The sequence below is a fragment of the Schistocerca gregaria genome, chromosome 2 (assembly GCF_023897955.1).
Source record: "Schistocerca gregaria isolate iqSchGreg1 chromosome 2, iqSchGreg1.2, whole genome shotgun sequence".
Taxonomy (NCBI): domain Eukaryota; kingdom Metazoa; phylum Arthropoda; class Insecta; order Orthoptera; family Acrididae; genus Schistocerca; species Schistocerca gregaria.
In genome coordinates, this window is record NC_064921.1 from 766,421,717 (window position 1) to 766,441,835 (window position 20,119).

General features: G+C 35.9%; 1 protein-coding gene across 4 annotated transcripts in view; it reads right to left on the reverse strand.

Moving 5' to 3' along the window:
• Positions 1 to 20,119, reverse strand: part of LOC126334990 (sodium-independent sulfate anion transporter-like) — a 303,702-nt gene that overhangs the window by 10,844 nt on the left and 272,739 nt on the right. For all 4 annotated transcript variants that reach the window (XM_049997802.1, XM_049997803.1, XM_049997804.1 and 1 more), the window contains exons 8-10: positions 11,697 to 11,837; positions 7,914 to 8,059; positions 2,230 to 2,407 (exon numbers count right to left, since the gene is read on the reverse strand). In XM_049997802.1, coding sequence (XP_049853759.1) covers positions 2,230 to 2,407; positions 7,914 to 8,059; positions 11,697 to 11,837 — 465 coding nt within the window. The remainder of the gene's footprint in view (positions 1 to 2,229; positions 2,408 to 7,913; positions 8,060 to 11,696; positions 11,838 to 20,119) is intronic.

Genomic DNA, 20,119 nt, shown 5'->3' on the forward strand with positions numbered 1-20,119 from the left:
ATACAGAGTGTGACTGCTGTTTATGTGCGCTCCCTGTTGCCTTTCCCTTATTTTATATACTGCTCAGTCCAGAAATTTCCATTATTGTTATACAGAGAGTAATTCTTTATTCTTAAGCAGACTGATTAATAGTATTTCTACAGTTATAAGATAATAAACCATGTATATCTAGAGAGCATATCTCATTTTCCACTTCTTCCATAAATAATTTGAATATATATATATTATGGGTTTGAGAACCCAGTTTAGTATTCTAGAAAACAATATAAATTATAAACAAGCTTTTCTCATAGAGTTTATAACAACCATTAGTATTTAATATAGATCAGCATATCAAAATTATTGTTTAGTTTTTAATACTAATAGAAGAGTGGATGAATTATTGTTTGGTTTTTAGTAGTAGCTGAACAGAGGATGAATATTTTAAATAGACAACAAGCAGCTTTTTTCAATGCAGTGGGGATTCTGTTGATTAAATAAAAGGAAAGTATGGTAAGTGTCTTAGTTAACTAATATGCAACACAATTCTGTAGTTCCTTATTAATGAACAGTGCAAAAGGAGTTCTATGTGGAGGCAATTTTAATATAATGTATAATTTGAATCTCTTTATATCTTTGAGGGTTAAAACTTATAATGTGAGCTGTGGAACATAGTGTTTGAGTAGGCTACACTAATATTACATATATTTGAAGAAAGCCCTGAGTGATGATCTCATATAATGATGTCTTAAAATGGTTTTCAGAAAGTAGGGAGTGCTGTATGGCATAAAAACAAAGTCATGGTTGCAATCATCTACTTTAATTTCAGTTTCCTGTCTTTTCCATGTGTGCCTGCACTGCTACTGAAATACGCTTTGTATGCCATAAAGTATTTTTCATTATCATGTGAGTGAAAGAAAATACTTTTAGTTCTATGTACGTAAATCAAATAGGGTGATGAGATGATTCTCAGAATAGATGGCACAAAAAAAAACCTCTTTAATTTATTGGTCTCATTAGATTCCTGAATTACATTGAAAAAGAACTGTGAAGGGTTATGTTAGTGTGTTAAATGAAACTTCCTGGCAGATGTGTGTTAAATATTTGCCTTTGAGCGTGTATGTCATGCCTGAGAAAAATTCTAGGAAAGGTTTGAAATTATGCTTTCTTTGCTGGAAGTTGCTAAAACTGGGTGAATATGAACTGGAGATTTTGCACTCCATTTTAAGCACAATATTGTTTTTCATGCATCTAAATGTTTATGCCATCAAAATACCTCTTGGGAAATGTGTCATACAATTACCAGGTACATTCTGTAATCTATGTAGATGCTGCTTGCAAAGTGTATTGCAAATAGAGTTGGTAGTAAAGAAGTAATAAATTAAAGTTTTATTGCATTTTAAGCCAAAAGTAATGTTTCACACATTTTAATGTTTACGACACATATCTCCTGAAATACATTTTGTACAGTGATATAATTTTGCAGGTAAAGAAATTAAGTGGTATATGTGGATAATGTCTGCAATTTGTGTTGTAAATAGAGTTAGCAGTGAAGAAACAATAAGTTAAAATCAGACAATAGAAACTTCAGTTTGGAATATCAACAATACAATAAAAAAAGACAGATTGCTACTCACTGTTAAGATGACACATTGAGTTGCAAACAGGCATAATTGTAAAACTGTTACACATTTAGCTTTACACACACACACACACACACACACACACACACACACACACACACACACACACACACACACACACACACATTCATTCACGCTAGCGAGCACACCTCGCACACGCATGACAGCCATCTCCGGTAGCTCAGACCGGAATACTTCATGTGCAAGTGAGGTGTGCTCACTTGTGTGAATGAATGTGTGTGTGTTTTACCTTTTCTGGAAAAGGCTTTGGCTGAAAGCTAAGCATTAAATTTTTAAAATAAGATTATACCTCTTACGCAGTACGTTATGATGGAATTTCAAAGATTTAAATTCACTCAATAATTATATGAAATATTGAGAATCTAATCTTTGTTGCTCCTAAGCTGCAACTGGTTCTGGGTTCCAGGATAGCATTTTAGTAATATAGATAATGGCACAAAATTTGAGAATTCTAAATTCTATGCATATCACTCTAATGTAATGCAATAAATACTGGTACTGGTAATTTAAATAGATAAAAAAGGTTTTTTTTGCATCTCTAATATACAAAAACATGCAATGATGTCATTAGATATTTGAAACATACCTCTTGCTGCTGTGAAGTCTGCATGCTGGACATGCTGACAGTCAATCACAACTGGCAAATTTTCTTCAGCACAATTGGCACTTGCTTTGGCTACAGCATCTCGTAAAAAATCAACTGCTGGGAAAAGCAGTCCAGCTCCAGGTCTCACCAGCAAATATTCAGGACCAGCTGGTGGACACTGAAAATAGAAATTGTATTTTTATATAACAGTGAGAAATTGTTGCATACAGATACAAATATTTCAAGCTCTGTATTATCAGTTTTACAAGTTGCCAATGATTTGTTCTGTGAACTATGTTGGTGTAGAGGAGACTGAGACTGACTGCTCTTGTTTCATTGGTTTGTTTATCAAGAAGAAGAAGAACCTTCAGAGATGTGGAATTAGTCAAGGTTTACCATTAACAAAAGAAACAACTCTCATAAACTTAATATGTACACTAAATTAACAAATCTCTGTCACTGTACTGCTTAATATCTTTTGTGGCTACACAATCTAAATATAAAATTATAAATTATCAACAAAGTCACAATTTAAAAAAAAAAAAAAAAACATACTTCATCCTCAGTTGTGTTAAATAGCTGCTGTTTATCTTCTACTGCATGGCCAATGTGTTTCTGACTGCCTACTAATTTGACAAGTTCTTGCAAGACAAATTATTGAAAGTATATGCTGTGACAACAATATCAGTAGAAGAGAGATACTTTCTGATTGAAGTTTGGAGCCAGTCAAGGAGACATACTGGATGGCTTTGATTGTAGTGTAGTGCCCATTAAAGGCAAAGATCTGAGTTTGAGACCAGGTCAGATAAAAAGTTCCATCTCCTAGGAATGATGAATTTAATATATTTGTCACAATATAGCAAAGATGAAAAATTGAGTCTAATGCCGGATCCAAAAGATGTAGTGAACTGTCTAGAAATGTTTTACTCTTTTCAGAGCATAATCAAGAAATTTAGCAAATGCCATCTAACTATTGAAGCAAACTTATATACCAAAACTGAAATATAAGGATTTACTACCCTAAACAATTTTCAGTCAGTCAGTCAGTCAGCACTGATTTCTGCACCACAATATGTGATTTATAAAATCACAGACAAATAATTGATGCAGAGTATAAACTACCACTTGTAAGCTCCCTTGCTTGCTCACTTCATTGATGATGACTTGTCTTCTAATGAAGAATGGAGTGGATCATCATTAGTATTATTTGCTAATTGGTTAAATGGAGATCAGTAAGCACAACAAATTGAGACACTATTAGTTTATTGTATGCCTTGTCAAGAGCTCTTCTTTAAAAAAATCATTTTTCATTAATGCTTCAGTCTTCTATGGCATACCCTATTTGTGAATTACTGTTCAGTATTCTTCTGACATGTGAACATAAAATTCAGTACACTACTTGGCTAACTTATGCTACTTCCTGCAACTGAGTGTTCACAAATGGCAACATCTGTAGACTCAAATTTAACAGGTCTCACATGGTGTGTGCTCATAAACAAGCAACTGTAAAACTTATTGTTGAGCCCAGAGATGATAAATCATATGTTACCACTACTCACAGTAGTTGTATTTGTTCTTGTAGTGATCAAAATGCAGCAACAGTGACCTCACACACTTTAAAATGTTTCTAAAGAATTACAAACTGTGTTAGTATTCTTTTTCTTACAAACAGCTGGAGATGCTGTTATTGGTATGTGAAGAAATGAATTAACATGTTATTACTGGTGTGTGAAGAAATGAATTACGATTTCTCATCAGACAGAAATGGGTTAAGAATCTTATGACTACATTTGTTCAACTTCATGTCAGTTTCTCAACAATAATGGCATAATGGTCTAGTGGGGTAGCCAAGGAGTAATCAGTTTCAGATTTAGTGTGTTATGATGAAGTGTGTACCAAAGCCACAATGTAGAAAGAAAAGGTAAAATGATCTGTGCAATGGCATTTTGTAGGTGAGCATTCATTAACTGAGATCAGTAATGCACAGAGGCTTGCAACATGCAGTTTCCACCAATGAAACATTCACATGATGAATGACTTGAGATGTCAGGCTTAAAATGATGATTGGAAGTCCCTCCCTATTACAATCATTACATTAAAGGCTTGTTACAGATTATAGCAAATTCGCAAAAAATTTGCGTAGTGTTCATGTTTCAGAATAGATGAAATCCTGTTCATGATGCTGAAAAATTTGGATGATTCTCCATCATTCAGTCATTTACTATCCAGTACAATTACAATAACATTTAGTTTTAATCTCCTTTTAAGAAACAGATGATTGTAATTTGAGGGAACAGAAAAGTAAGTTGGAAGCAAAACTAGCATATCCTGGAACCACAGATTATTAATAGTACTATAAATGGATAATGTAGAGAGTAAATTAAATTTCCATTAGTTAAATGCAAAAGTAACTTTTACCATCAACAAGTAACAATATACACACACAAAAGTTAAACTGTAGCAGTAGTAGATAACCAGTCAACCAGGAGTTCAAGACAATGACTAAAAAGTGAAAATGTTCATCAAATAAGAGATTATCCTGTTGATTGTAAAATTTTTGTACAGCCATTTAAGCACAAAGGCAGAGCAGAGTTAAAATATTTCTTTAATAATACAGTATACTAATATTTACAATAAGTATTTGTTATGTCATGTACAGATACACTTTGAAATAGCTATTTCCTTTTGCTGTTGTGTTTCTTCACTTATTCTATATTTAAACATAAATCCCCATGAATAGGTCAATGGAATAAATATGTGAATAGATGATTTCTCTTGAACAGAAAAAGAAAAGGGGCTGGGGTATGCTTCATTGTAAGTCATAGTCTCTTTGAATTTTTGAATGCCACTTCAATTGAAATTCTTATATCTGGGTTCAGTGATCCATTGCCCTTTCTGTTTTTACTACATTTCATGAGCATTTCTTCTTTTAGAGGTATGTTTTATGAAATATCTAGAATATTCAGGATGATCTGATGCAGCCTAATAAACTTGTCAACAAAGTGCAATGCAAGAACACAGTCAATAAACCAAAAAATTTCTTGCACTTTGCAGCACAATTGAAATAAAAGTCCAAGAGGTAATAAATACAATGTGCTCTTTTTGGCACACAATCACAGGAGGAAATTCACTAATGTATTAGATGCCAGGGTTGGTGGTCATGTGTGTGTGATGAGGTGTGTTTGCTTGTGTGTATGAATGGTGTGTGTCTCTCTTTTGCTGATGAAGGCTGTGGCTGAAAGCTTTGTGTAATTATCTTTTAACTGTGCCTGTCTGCAACTTAAAATGTCTTCTTTAAGGTAAGTAGCTATCTACCTTTTCCTATATTGTAATACAAATATGTTATGTTCAGCCGATTATTCAGTCAGTGAGCACCTAGTTTTCTTCTTCTTCTTCTTCTTTTTTCTCTCTTCTCTCTCTCTCTCTCTCTCTCTCTCTCTCTCTCTCTCTCTCTCTCACACACACACACACACACACACTTTTTTTTTTGTGAGACAATTGTAAGCAGTTGGTTCCAGAGCCAGAGTACAAATACTTCATGTAAAATCATGTTTCTAATGATACAAATTTCTTATCTGCAGGCAAGTCAACATTCACTGTAATAGCTATAAATTATTAGAGTTAGAACAGTTTTGTAAGACAAAAAAAGTGATGTGTTGTGTCTCAGAACATTGGCTTACAGAAAATGAAGTATGTGAGTATTATGTAGTGGGTTGTAGTATATTCCTAAATCCATCATTTAAAGCAGGTTCTAGAAATCTGTTTAGTAGCCTTTCTTGGGTTAATTTATGTCTATCTCAAGAGTCTGCCAGTCCAGTTTCTTCAGAATCTTGGTAACACTCTCCCATGGGCCAAACAAACCTGTGACCATTTGTATTGCTCTTCTCTGTATATTTTCAGTATTCCCTGTTAGTCTTATTTGGCACAGGTCTCACACACTTGAGCAGTATTCTAGAATATGTCGCACAAGTGATTTGTAAGCAATCTTCTTTATAGCCTGATTGCACTTCCCAGCAGTCAACCAATAAACTGAAGTCTACCACCTGCTTTATCCACAACTGAGCCAATGTGATCATTATACTTCATTGCTCTTCAACATGTTACACCTCGGTACTGTATGAGTTAACTCAATGATTTATAGTCATAGTATACTACATTTTTTCATATTGTGAAGTGCACAATTTTACATTTCTGAACATTTAAAGCAAGTTTCTAATCTTTGCACCACTTTGAAATCTTATCAAGATCTGACTGAAAATGTATGCAATGAAGATAATCAATTTTTGACTATATGATGTATTTGGATAGACAGAAAAATCTACTCACCAAGCGGCAACAGGAGAACACACACTTACAAAAAGGTTTAACTTACAGCCACTGGTTCTGAAAGCTTGCACAACCTAAACCTTTTTGTGTGTGTTCTTCTGCCACCACTTGGTGAGTAGATTTTTTTATCTATCCAATTATATTATACAGAATATTTATGCAGATTCTTTCAGACAATACTTCATTACAGATAACTGCATCATCTGCAAAAAGTCTCAGGTTATTATTAATATTGGCTGCAAGATCATTAATATACAACATAAACACTTCTTGGGGCACACCTGAAGTTACTTCAACATCTGAAGATGACTCTCCATGCAAGATAACATGTTGTGTCCTCCCCACCAAAAAGTCCTCAATCCTGTCACAGATTTCACTTGATACCCATGTGATTGAACTTTTGACAATAAGTGTAGGTGTGTTACTGAGTCAAACTGTTTTCGGAAATCAAGAAATACTGTATCTTCTTGACTGCTTGGATCCAAAGGTTTCACGTAAGAAAAGTGCGAGTTGGGTTTCACATGATCAATGTTTTTGGAATACATGCCAGTTGCCATGGATGAGGTCATTCTGTTCAAAATACCTCGTTATATATATTAGAATATAATCTAAGATTCTACAAAAAACCAGTGCCAAGGATATTGAATGGTAGTTTTATGGATCTCCTCTACTACCCTCCTTGCAGTTGGGTGTGACCTGAGCTTTCTTCAACTACTGGGCACCATTGTTTGTTTGAGGAATTTATAATAGATTACAGTTAGAGGCTAACTCAGCTGCAAATTCAGTGTAGATTCTGATAGTGATTCCTTTGGACTCTAAAGCTTTGTTCAGTTTTAACAGTTTCAGCTGTTTCTCAATACCACTGACACTAATACTAATTTCAGTCAGCTTTTCAGTGGTACAAGAATTAAATTGGTGTAATTTTTCTGGGTTTCTTTTTTCAAAGGAACATTTGAAAACACAGTTAAGCATTTTAGTTTTTGTGCTTTGCTACCCTCAATTTCAGTTCCTGTATTGTTCATTAGGGACTGGACACTAGCTTTGGTTCATGATTTTAAAAGTAACTCGTGCAACTCATTAACAGGTAGTCCATTCTACAGTTTAAGGCCACACCTGGATAGGCTGCTTGTAATTTAGAAATTGAATTTTAAGATTATAATTGCAATTCTGTACATTTGGCTAATGTAGAATAAATAATTTGTAGATGTAATGTGAAAATTAATTAATATAGTGATTGCTATTGTAGTTATCATGTCATCAGTGTAAAATCTATTTTACTACAAGTGACCAACAGCAAATAAAAAATCTGAACCTGAATTTGAAAACGGGAACACAAACTACTACTAATATAGACTAACCTTAAGTTTTTCCACTGTGACACGTGGTCTAGCATTGAAGTACAAGAGAATAGCTATGTCAACTGCAATTCCAATAACAATTCCAATTTCAACTCCAAGCCATAGACATGCAATGAATGTCACAAATAAGGGGATGAGATCTCTCTCTGAAAACCAGAATCATAAAAAATAATTAGCATAAATGCAGAATATAATTTTTCTCAAAATCTTAACTATTCCTTTCCTTTATATACATAATTTTGAATTCTTTGTTTTCCATTCCATGTACTGCAAAATCCTATGGAATATTAACATGAGCCATTATGTTATTGTATCGTTTAAATTATTGTGTTGTTAAGGATACAGGATACTTTTCTGGCTCAATATTGTGTAAAAATCAACACCTACTACTTTATTATGTATATGTTTTACAGATTTTTTGTTGATATCAGGTAATGCAGCACTTTTTCTAAACAAATTAAAGTATTTTGAATATTTTTGAACCTGCTTAGGATTATTAAAAAAAATTACAATGAATTTGATGCAATTTTTCTTCCAAAATGCTTGAGGTACCATGTAATCCAATATTATACATTTGAAGGAGACCAGATGTTTACCAGATATGCCTGACATGATGGCTGAGGTACTAGACCTATTTAATTCCACCTATTATGTATATTACAAGGATAAAAATATCGCATCTTACATTTTAATTTTTATAATTTTTTTTCCTGATAAAAATGTTATTTTTTCTAAATTTAGTTGATTCTGCAATAAAGCTTAGGTTTACTACTTAAGTATGCATTATTGCCAGCCACAGAAAAAACATTAGAGCAATGCTTTATAATCTTTAGGAAATATTTGTACCTAATTCTGAAAAATACAACTTGTGGGAAATTATGAATGAAGATATGAGTCCAATTAAACTGTGCCTCAGAACATTCCTGAAGCATAGTCTTCATCCTGCAGCATTCCTTCATCTTCAGGCTTTGTCTTGGCATTCCTTTTAGCACTTCTTGCTTCTTTGTCAACTTGAAGAGTGAATCTTTCAGTTTCATGCACCTGTTGTCTGTCACATGCAAGCAATTGATCTTCCACATTAGAGCCACATTTTATGCCTAAATTTCTCAGGACTGCCAACCTTCATATCACTCCACCATTAACACACATCACTGCATCTAGTACGCCAACTTTTAATGTATTTAGTCCTACAAAAATATTCTTGGGTAATCTTTCCCATATGCAATTGTTGAAGCTTTCATTTGTATTATGAGTGCCCCCATGAAGACATTTACTGACCAAAACAGGGTCACTTAGGTGTCTAAAAATTTGTTTTATTTCATTCATAACAGGCTCAGCAAGATAATGCTAATGATGGTATATATGACCACTTTCTTTTGCTTTTTGGTAACCACACCAAGAATCTGCTCCTTTAGGGCGAAGTTCGTGAACAGGGTGGTCATCTGCCAACAACTTATGAAAGTAGGTGGCCTATACAATTTTTGTCATTTCTGTAACATCATTCAGAGGTGCAGTTCATGTAATGGCCAGTCCATAATAACTCTGAAGGAAGCCTCTTTCAGTTTCTGTCAATCTGCCTCGGCCAGACAGAGTTTTCCATCAGATAACAACTTTCCTTTCATTTCTCTTCGTAGCTTCCCCAATCTAGCACCCATCCTCTTTTGCACATGTGCACAACACTCCAGTTCTGTTACCAAGGTATCACTATAAACATTGAACTCATTAATTTTATTGAAAGTTTTAGAGTCCCCATCGCCTATGTACTTTGTATCTCTAATGTTATAAATGGCCACTGATATCTGAAATATTTTTAGAGCTCCATCTCACTCCACACCTCCACTGTAAACATAATAATCCTTAGAACACTGAGGTTCAATATGTCCTTGGCAATGTGGCAGTACTTAGATAAGCACTCAACATCAACAACTTTTCTATTCTCCAGAGAAATAGCACTTACAACACCATTCGAAGAACAATATCCTCGATGTTGACATGTCCCATCAAGTGCAACAGCAATGTACTTAGTTCCACTAATATTTACAGTTTCTTCTACTGCATGTTTCATAGATGCTTTAAACACAACCACCAGGGCACCTAAAAGTATTTTCATGTAGTTGCTGAACTTACTGGGAGGAGGAGGAAGGTCCATCAAACCACAAAACGTTTGAGCAGACTGTTTTCCTTTTCCTATAGCACACAGTGCATACACTCACTTCAAATTCACATCATATGAATTATGCAGTGTTCAAAGTCATTTTAAAGGTACACCATCACATTGTTTACATTTTGCCACTTCCTTTGGGTTTGGTTGTTTTTGGGGGAGGAGACCAAACAGTGAGGTCAACAGTTTCATCGGATTAGGGAAGGAAGTCAGCTGTGCTCTTTCAAAGGAACCATCCCAGCATTTGTCTGAAGCAATTTAAGGAAATCATGGAAAACCTAAATCAGGGTGTCTGGACACGGGATTGAACCGTCGTCCTTCCAAATGTGAGTCCAGAGTGCCAACCATTGCACCACCTTGCTCGGTCCACTTCCTTTATCAACGAAGATAAGATGCCCACATCAACAACAACAAATCCACTACAAACAGTATCATTGTTAACACAAAAATTTGAATCACCAGGAGGTGTGCCATGTAGGAGTTTCTTCCCTGAAGAACTGATACATAGGTTACTTTCAGCAGTGTGGTTTGCTTTGTTTGTGACCTGGTTACCATGGAATTTCCTTTTACTGAATTTTTTTATGCATGGCATAGATCCTATTTATTGCACACTCAAGGATATGTACTTCCACAAATAGGTGTAGCACTTGGGCAACAAACAATTCAAGAACATGTGAACAAACTGCTCCAGCGAAACAAAAGTAAATACTAGCAAAGATAAGCATTACAGACACTAGAAACCTGCACTGTTACCAACATATACAATGTATCATATGTATAATCACTAGAAACAGAAAGTTCACAGTTCTTTATGAAATAATACTGGTTTCTGTAACAGAAATATAGGGGTGTGGTGGCGCACATGACTGTAACTTTAAAATTTGGTGTATATAGGTCTTTTTTCACTTGAAACACTATAATGATAACGCAATGTAATCAGGAAAGACTGCAGAATTTAATAAAGTTATTAAAAAATTTCGATTTTTCCACCATTTATAAGCAACCTGTATCCTTAATGAACACTGAATAAATTTTTGCCTGCCAAGACCGTTAAAATCATTTATTCATATAGATTACTGGGTTTGGCAATTCTCTGTTGCTATCTTTGGATCTGTGTTAACATCATTATTCAATCTTCTCCTTCAGTACAATGAGTAGTGCTCTACAATGTATGTCTGTGTTGGTGTCATGAGGTGGACTAGAAGTCATCATGTCAATCTCAAAATAATAGCTACATACACAATAGTTATTCTGCTGAGTTGCAAAGTGGTGGTGACTGAGAGCACTTGTAACTGGCACAATAACAAGTGTGAACATAATTGTTATTATTTTTTAAAATTGACATGCTGACTTCTAGTGTAGCTCATGATACCAACATGGACTTACTGTGTAGAGCACCACTTACCGTACTGAAGGAGAAGATTTTGTAATCATGTAAACATAGATCTGAAGATGGCAACAGAGAAGTGCTGAAGTTAAAATTATATCTCATATCTAGAAAGCACATCAGACCATAAACATTAATTTTCGATATGAAATAATTCACAACTGATTCACTGTAGCAGTAATGCGTATTGTTAAACACTGTAAAAACTATGAGTTATTAATAAGATAAAACTTACTGTTTGATCGCCATAATGCAGGAAGAATATCTACTTCAATCATAAATATAACTGCACAGATAATAACTGATGATAAAGTAGCCTTTGGGATGTAGTAAAAATGTGGAGTGAGAAGACTGAGAGCCATAATAACAAGTATTCCTGGAATGAATAAAAATGCTGAGTTATTAGGTTTCTAGAAACGCCCATATGATTGACAGAAACAATAAAAAATATTACCATTTAATCATATTGTGTAATAGCGTTACTTTTCGATTGGAATACAGTAACTATGTAACATATTGGATGTTGATATTTGAGGTCAAATGCTGGAACTAAATAATTAAGGCAGGGATGAAAGAGCCAAGGAATAGGCTATACAACTATGGCAGTGACAGCACAAGTAAATATACACTCCTGGAAATGGAAAAAAGAACACATTGACACCGGTGTGTCAGACCCACCATACTTGCTCCGGACACTGCGAGAGGGCTGTACAAGCAATGATCACACGCACGGCACAGCAGACACACCAGGAACCGCGGTGTTGACGGACTTTGAGCGAGGGCGTATAGTGGGCATGTGGGAGGCCAGGTGGACATACCGCCGAATTGCTCAACACGTGGGGCGTGAGGTCTCCACAGTACATCGATGTTGTCACCAGTGGTCGGCGGAAGGTGCACGTGCCCGTCGACCTGGGACCGGACCGCAGCGATGCACGGATGCACGCCAAGACCGTAGGATCCTACGCAGTGCCGTAGGGGACCGCACCGCCACTTCCCAGCAAATTAGGGACACTGTTGCTCCTGGGGTATTGGCGAGGACCATTCGCAACCGTCTCCATGAAGCTGGGCTATGGTCCCGCACACCGTTAGGCCGTCTTCCGCTCACGCCCCAACATCGTGCAGCCCGCCTCCAGTGGTGTCGCGACAGGCGTGAATGGAGGGACGAATGGAGACGTGTCGTCTTCAGCGATGAGAGTCGCTTCTGCCTTGATGCCAATGATGGTCGTATGCGTGTTTGGCACCGTGCAGGTGAGCGCCACAATCAGCACTGCATACGACCGAGGCACACAGGGCCAACACCCGGCATCATAGTGTGGGGAGCGATCTCCTACACTGGCCGTACACCTCTGGTGATCGTCGAGGGGACACTGAATAGTGCACGGTACATCCAAACCGTCATCGAACCCATCGTTCTACCATTCCTCGACCGGCAAGGGAACTTGCTGTTCCAACAGGACAATGCACGTCCACATGTACCCCGTGCCACCCAACGTGCTCTGGAAGGTGTAAGTCAACTACCCTGGCCAGCAAGATCTCCGGATCTGTCCCCCATTGAGCATGTTTGGGACTGGATGAAGCGTCGTCTCACGCGGTCTGCACGTCCAGCACGAACGCTGGTCCAACTGAGGCGCCAGGTGGAAATGGCATGGCAAGCCGTTCCACAGGACTACATCCAGCATCTCTACGATCGTCACCATGGGAGAATAGCAGCCTGCATTGCTGTGAAAGGTGGATATACACTGTACTAGTGCCGACATTGTGCATGCTCTGTTGCCTGTGTCTATGTGCCTGTGGTTCTGTCAGTGTGATGTATCTGACCCCAGGAATGTGTCAATAAAGTTTCCCCTTCCTGGGACAATGAATTCACGGTGTTCTTATTTCAATTTCCATAAGTGTAGCTTATACAAACCACTATACTAGAAAACCAATAAGATATCGAGCAGAAGGTGAAAGTGCGATGGGAGATGTAATGTGACAGGTCTAGTTCATAACTATGGCTGCTTGTAAGTTTGCTGCTGCATGGGAAGTATGATTGTTTTAAATTTTTATTTTTGTGTAATTTCAGAGAGTGTGTTTTTCTAAAAAAAAAAAAAAAGCTTCTTTATGTGTGTGTTCTCCTGCTGCTGCTTGGTGATCAGATTTTTGTCTAGCCAATTACATTAGATTAATTAATCACACATATCTGCAAACCGCTAAAAAACAGCTTTAAAAGTATCATTTTAATGAGATGACATGCCCCTCATCATAATATTCATTGTGAACACAAGCTATGGAAAATTTAACCTACATAATTAATAGCATTTTGACAACATAAAAAAGGTACTTTGATATGTAGGAACTTCTGTTGTTTTACTTTATCTTAAATGTATCTTTGTTAGTTTTCTTCTATCTGTGTGAAATATTATCCACTGCCCCTAAATTTGTTTACAGTTAATACATTTTAGCATTTTCCTCTGTGAGGATATTCTGTTTTTCATGGAACCTCTTTAATGTATGCATTAGACATAAAAATCATCAAAATTCTCCCTATTCCACACTTTGTGTAACTTAACTCATCCTTTACCCATTTAAGCCCCTCATCAGTAAGACATTCATAACCAAGGAGCCCACTGGAAAAGTACTTAATTACATTGACTGGTCATTAATTTCAATTTTACATGGTGATATATCGTTGACTAACCTTCTAGTATGCACATATGGCCACCACCCATCATCTGATTGCTTACTCTGGGAAGGAACAGTGCAGTTGCAGAATATATTCACAACATAAAAGTAAGAGGTACTGAGATGAATAGTCTCAGAAAAGGAAATAAAACTGTTCAATTGATGAAAGTTGACTGGAACACTAGGGATAGCTGTATGATTTTATACAGGGTGATTCACGAAGATATGCAAATATTTTAATATGTTATTCCACAAGAAAAAATAAAGAAAAAAGTTCATATACATATAGGTCTGCAAATGTTTAGTTACAGAATTATGGCTAATAAAAGATTTTGCCTGAACTTTTATGATGTGAAGCCATCACAAAACTGTACGAGGTTACAGTAAAGCATGATTTCTATTTCTTTTGTTGTTATTGATCTGGTGAATCTAATAAAACATGCCCTAGACGAGTATCTGCAAAGATATTTATACAATTAAATTTGCTTACTTTCCATTAAAAAAGTTAGAAATGTTTATGCCATTGTTGGCAACTGTTAGTGAGTTGTTTCAGTCATTCCCGAACCTTGACATGAGTTAGTATTCTGTATTGTTCTATGAAAGAACATAATAACAACAGTGTATTTAAGTGAAAACACTTAGGAACTGTTGTAGTTTGTACATTATTTATGAAATAGGGATGCCTTTCAAATTTACAATGGAGAAATGCACTATATGGTTTTTATTTATGGTAAATGTGATGCTGCGGATGCATCCAGAAAAGCAAAGATGTAATTTATTAACTATGGTATTTGGCCAAATTTGTTTTTTAAATTCCAGACAATTTCACAAAGTTTTCAACAGAAGTTGAAGAGAATTTAATTTTGGAAAAAATGATGGTAATAACATGAACTGAAACTGTATGAATGTGTCAGATAATCTGCTTTTATTAATACCACGGTACACAGGAATTCATGTTAAACCAGAAAAAACAAAGCTCAATGTTAAGGAAGTTGTACAGTGCACATACAATTCCACAATACATTCACAATGAATGTTCAAAAACGTCCCCACTTAGTTCAATGCATTTAGCTGCGTGTGTTTCACAGGGTTGTTCTTAATTCTGTCTATTGCATTCAAAATGTGAGCAAGTAATGCCACACGTGTATTGATTTTGTCCTCATAAGCTATGTCTTTCATACATCCCCATACACAAAAATCCATTGGTGTTAAATTGGGCAACCTGAGTGACCACAGACATGTAGCACCATGACTAATCCATTGCTGGGGAAAATGTTCATTTAAATTTGTAGTAACGGCATTGGTGAAATAAGGAGGTGCACCATCATGTTGAAAATACATTTGAAATTGCATAGCAAGTGAAACATCTTTGGTTAAGTGGGGCATTTCTTAATGAAGGAATTGTAAGTACGTCCCAGGGGAAAATGAATGGTCCAATAAAGTGTGTGTTGATTATACCACACCACACACTTATGCTACATCGCTGCTGGAAATTGTATTGCACTGTTGCATGTGGGTTTGCTTCAGACCATACGTGCTGATTATGTAAATTGTTTATACCATCTCAAGTAAACTGTGCCTCGTCAGTAAATAAAATGTACGTGTGTAACTGATGATTAGTATTTAAGCAGTTGCACAACTCCAAGTGAAGAGCAGGATCTCCCAGATGTAAATGATGCACTTTTTGTTTATGGTGAGGATACAGATTATTGTACTTCAGTGTATGTCATACCTTAGATTGTGAAATGCCTAATTGTTGAGAGATACATCATGTACTAGTGCCCAGGCTGCGTTGCACAGAATCCATAATATCCTTATCATTGTCTTGATATATCGAGCACTTGTACTGATTATGAATGCTAGGTAGAGAACCTGTCTTGCATAACATTTGAAATACTCATGCATTCGGAATCCTCTGAATTGGATAATGTACTCAATATTCGTTAACTGTGGCCACACCATTACCGTCACATTTGCCATGAATAAACTCCACATCGGCATATTCCTTTGTCATAAATTTGGAAGGCATCCCTATTTCATAAATGATCTACAAACTACAACAGTTACTACGTGGTTCCACTTAGATACACCGTTGTTATTATATTCTTTCACTGACCAATACAGAAAAGTAACTCATTTCAAGGTTAGGAAATGTCTGAAACAACTTATGGTTGCCAACAATGACATAAACATTTCTACATTCTTAATGGAAAATAAACGAATTTACATGTATAAAAATCTTTGCTTCTCTGGATGTTCTGGAAAACTACTGCTGATACATGGCTGGGACTTGTTTTATTAGGTTCAAAAGACCAATAACAACAAAATAAGTGGAAATCATGCTTTACTTTAACCTCATACAGTTTTGTGATGGCTTCATATTAGTGAAGTTGCTAAATTTCAGGCAAAATATTTTACTAGCCATAACTCCGTGGACCTATGTTTATATGAACTTTTTATTTAGTTTTACTTGTAGAATAACATATTAAAATACACACATCAAAAAAAGTTTCACATCACCTCGGTTCCAAGAATTCCGGAACCCGAACAGAAAATTGGAATACATACCAACATAAACATCATTTCTGCACTTTTTATTGCTCTTGAAAACCACACATTGCATGTTTTACCACCATAAATTGAGACCTTCAGTGGTGGTGGTCCAGACTGGTGTACACACCAGTACCTCTAATACCCAGTAGCATGTCCTCTTGCATTGACAAATGCCTGTAATCGTCATGGAATACTACCCAGAAGTTCATCAAGGCAGTGTTGGTCCAGATTGTCCCACTCGTCGATGGGGCGTATATCCCTCAGATGAGTTGCTGGGTCATGTCGTCCATTAACAACCCTTTTCAATCTATACCAGGCTTCTTCGATAGGGTTCATGTCTGGAGAACATGTAGGCCACTCTAGTCAAGTGATGTTGTTATCCTGAAGGAAGTCATTCACAAGATATCTACAATGGGAGCACGAATTGTCATCCATGAAGATGAATGCCTCACCAATATGCTGCCAATATGGTTGCACTATTGGTCGGAGGATGGCATTCACATATTGTACGGCTGTTACGGTACCTTCCATGGCCACCAGCAGCATGTGTCGGCCCCACACTATGCTACCCCTGAACAGCAGGGAGAATGTACTTAATTCATTAGATAACAATTAGAGGCTACTGGAATTTCTATGGCTGTCAAAAAGCCTTTGACTATGTGAATCACTGCATTATCTTAAATAAATTAGAATATTATGATGTCAGCGGCAATGCTGCAAAATGATTCAAGCCTTGCCAGACTAACAGGAAATAAAGGGTGCCATTGTGAAATACCTACATATAGTAAGCAATCAGTCTTCATCTGATTGGGAATTAATTAAATATGGTGTTCCTAAAGGCTCCATCTTGAGTCTGTCACTTTTTCTTGTGTACATTAATGACGTCTTGTATGTTACAGTGCCAGATGCTATTTTTGTTTTGTTTGCAGATGATACAAACATTGTAATAAATAGAAAGTGAAGTGCAGATTTAGAAATGGCTCCTAATCAAATTTTCACTGATACTGATAAATGGTTTAAATCTAATTTACAGTCATTAAACTTTGAAAAGAGCCACTATGTACAGTTAAGAACCTGTAACAGATTTCCTTCCAGCAAGTGTATAACATATGTGAACATCCAGACAGAAGAGACTGACAATGTTAAATTTCTGGAATTACAACTTGATAATGAATTTGTTTGTGAACAGTATACCACAGAACTGTTGAAGCACCTAAACAGGTATGTATTTGCAATGGGAATGGTGTCAGATATACGAGATATAGATACAAAATACTTACATTCTTTGCTCACTTTCATTCTATTATGCTTATGGGATCATATTCTCGGGTAAGTTTTTAGAGTACAAAAGCATGTAATAAGACTCATTTGTGGTATAAATTCAAGAACGTTGTGTAGAAACCTATTCATTTAACTGGGTATTCTAACCACTGCTTTACAGCATATTTAATCCTTAATAAAGTTTGTGGCAGATAGTATGATTCTATTTCCAACCAATAGCTCAATACATAGTATCAATACTGGGAAGAAGAACACTCTCATAAAGACATAAAATTACAAATTGTGGTCCAAAATGGGGTCCAGTATTTAGGTACACGCACTTTCAATAAATTTCCAGCAACCATTAAAAACTTGGTTTCAGATCAAGCACAGCTTAAACACAGTCTGGAAGACTTCTTGGTAGACCACTCCTTCTACTCTATAGATGGATTTCTTAATAGGAACTTTTAGCCTAGTTAAAGTAAAAATGTCTGTTAGATTTCAGTTTTGACAGCACTTGGTCACAACAGTCAATCAATTAAGAGTGCATAACTATTTTTCATTCTGAAGTGTATTAATTCTGTAAATATTAGCAGTTCCAGTTTACTGTAATGTATTCACATATTTTGACTGTCTCCTGACAAATGATCAGGGAGGTGTGTATTATAATCAAATGTTCTGTGTTTTTTATGTTATACTTCCTGACATTTTCACACCCATGAGAATCATCTCATTTTTGGATCTATGGAACAAAAACTGAATCTAATCTAATCTCTTAAACTGCAATATGTAACTGTATGTCCAACAAGATATATTACATAACAGTATATGATGTTGAGACATGCTCAGTGATTAAATATAAGAACTATAAAAATGTAAGAAAACATGTACTTTAATAGGAAGTATTATACCAAACACTAAAAATATCTATACAGTGTATATTGCAATGTGGATGAATAAATAAATCAGTGACTCAGTCAATTAATGTATACATTGGTGGTTTCTCCTAACCTCAAGATAAGACCTTCAGTAACGATCCTTTATGAAAAATCAAAGTCCAGTGAAACATATAGACTTCATTGGTTTCAATAAAAAAAATCAGAATTCATAAAACAGTTATAAATCACATACAATAATATATCTCATAATCTGCAATCAAACAACAAATGCAATAGGCTGCCAAGAATGATGTTACTGGAGAGCTGGGTAAAAGTAACAGTCACTGGTGATACTGCTGACATTACGAAGACAATATGAAATGTAGATTATTCACCAGAAAGATAAGTCTACCACTGAGAAACATATAGAAGATTCTAGGTTGTTTAGACAACTGGATGAAAATGACACATTGTTCATGTGAGCAGAAAGACGTCTGTATGGTCCAAAAAGTGGAAATTGACCCTGAATAAGGAAAAGTGTGAAGTTATCCACATGAGTAGCAAAAGAAATCTACTAAATTTCAATTATGCGATAAGTTACACAAATCTGAAGGCTGTAAACTCAACTAAATACTTAGGGGTTACAATTACAAATATCCTAAATTGGAATAATCACATAGATAATGTTGTGGGTGGAGCAAACCAAAGACTGCAATTCATTGGCAGAACACTTAGAAGGTGCAACAGGTCTACTAAAGAGACTGCTTACACCATGGTTTTCTGCTCTATTCTGGAGTATTGCTGTGTGGTGTGGGATCCGCATCAGGTGGAACTGATGGATGACAGCGAAACAGCACAAAGAAGGGCAGCTCATTTTGTATTATCGTGAAATAGAAGAGATAGTGCCACAGACATGATATGTCAATCATTAAAATAAAGGTGTTTTTCATTGTGACGGGATCTTCTCATGATATTTCAATCACCAGTTTTCTTCTCCAATTGTGAAAACATTCTGTTGGCACCCACCTACATAGCAAGAAATGATCATCATGATAAAATAAATCAGGGCTCGCACACAAAAATTTAAGTGCTCGTTTTTCCTGCATGCCATTTGAGAGTGGAATGCTACAGAGACAGCTTGAAGTGTTTCATTGAACCCTATGGCAGGAACTTTATTGTGGATAGCAGAGTGATAAGTAGATGTAAATGTAGATGTAGAAAGTGTTGTCACTGACATTAGGGTAACCTTAGGAAAACTGAGCAACTAAAAAACATGTAATATCTGCTGACTGTCAAATTTTGT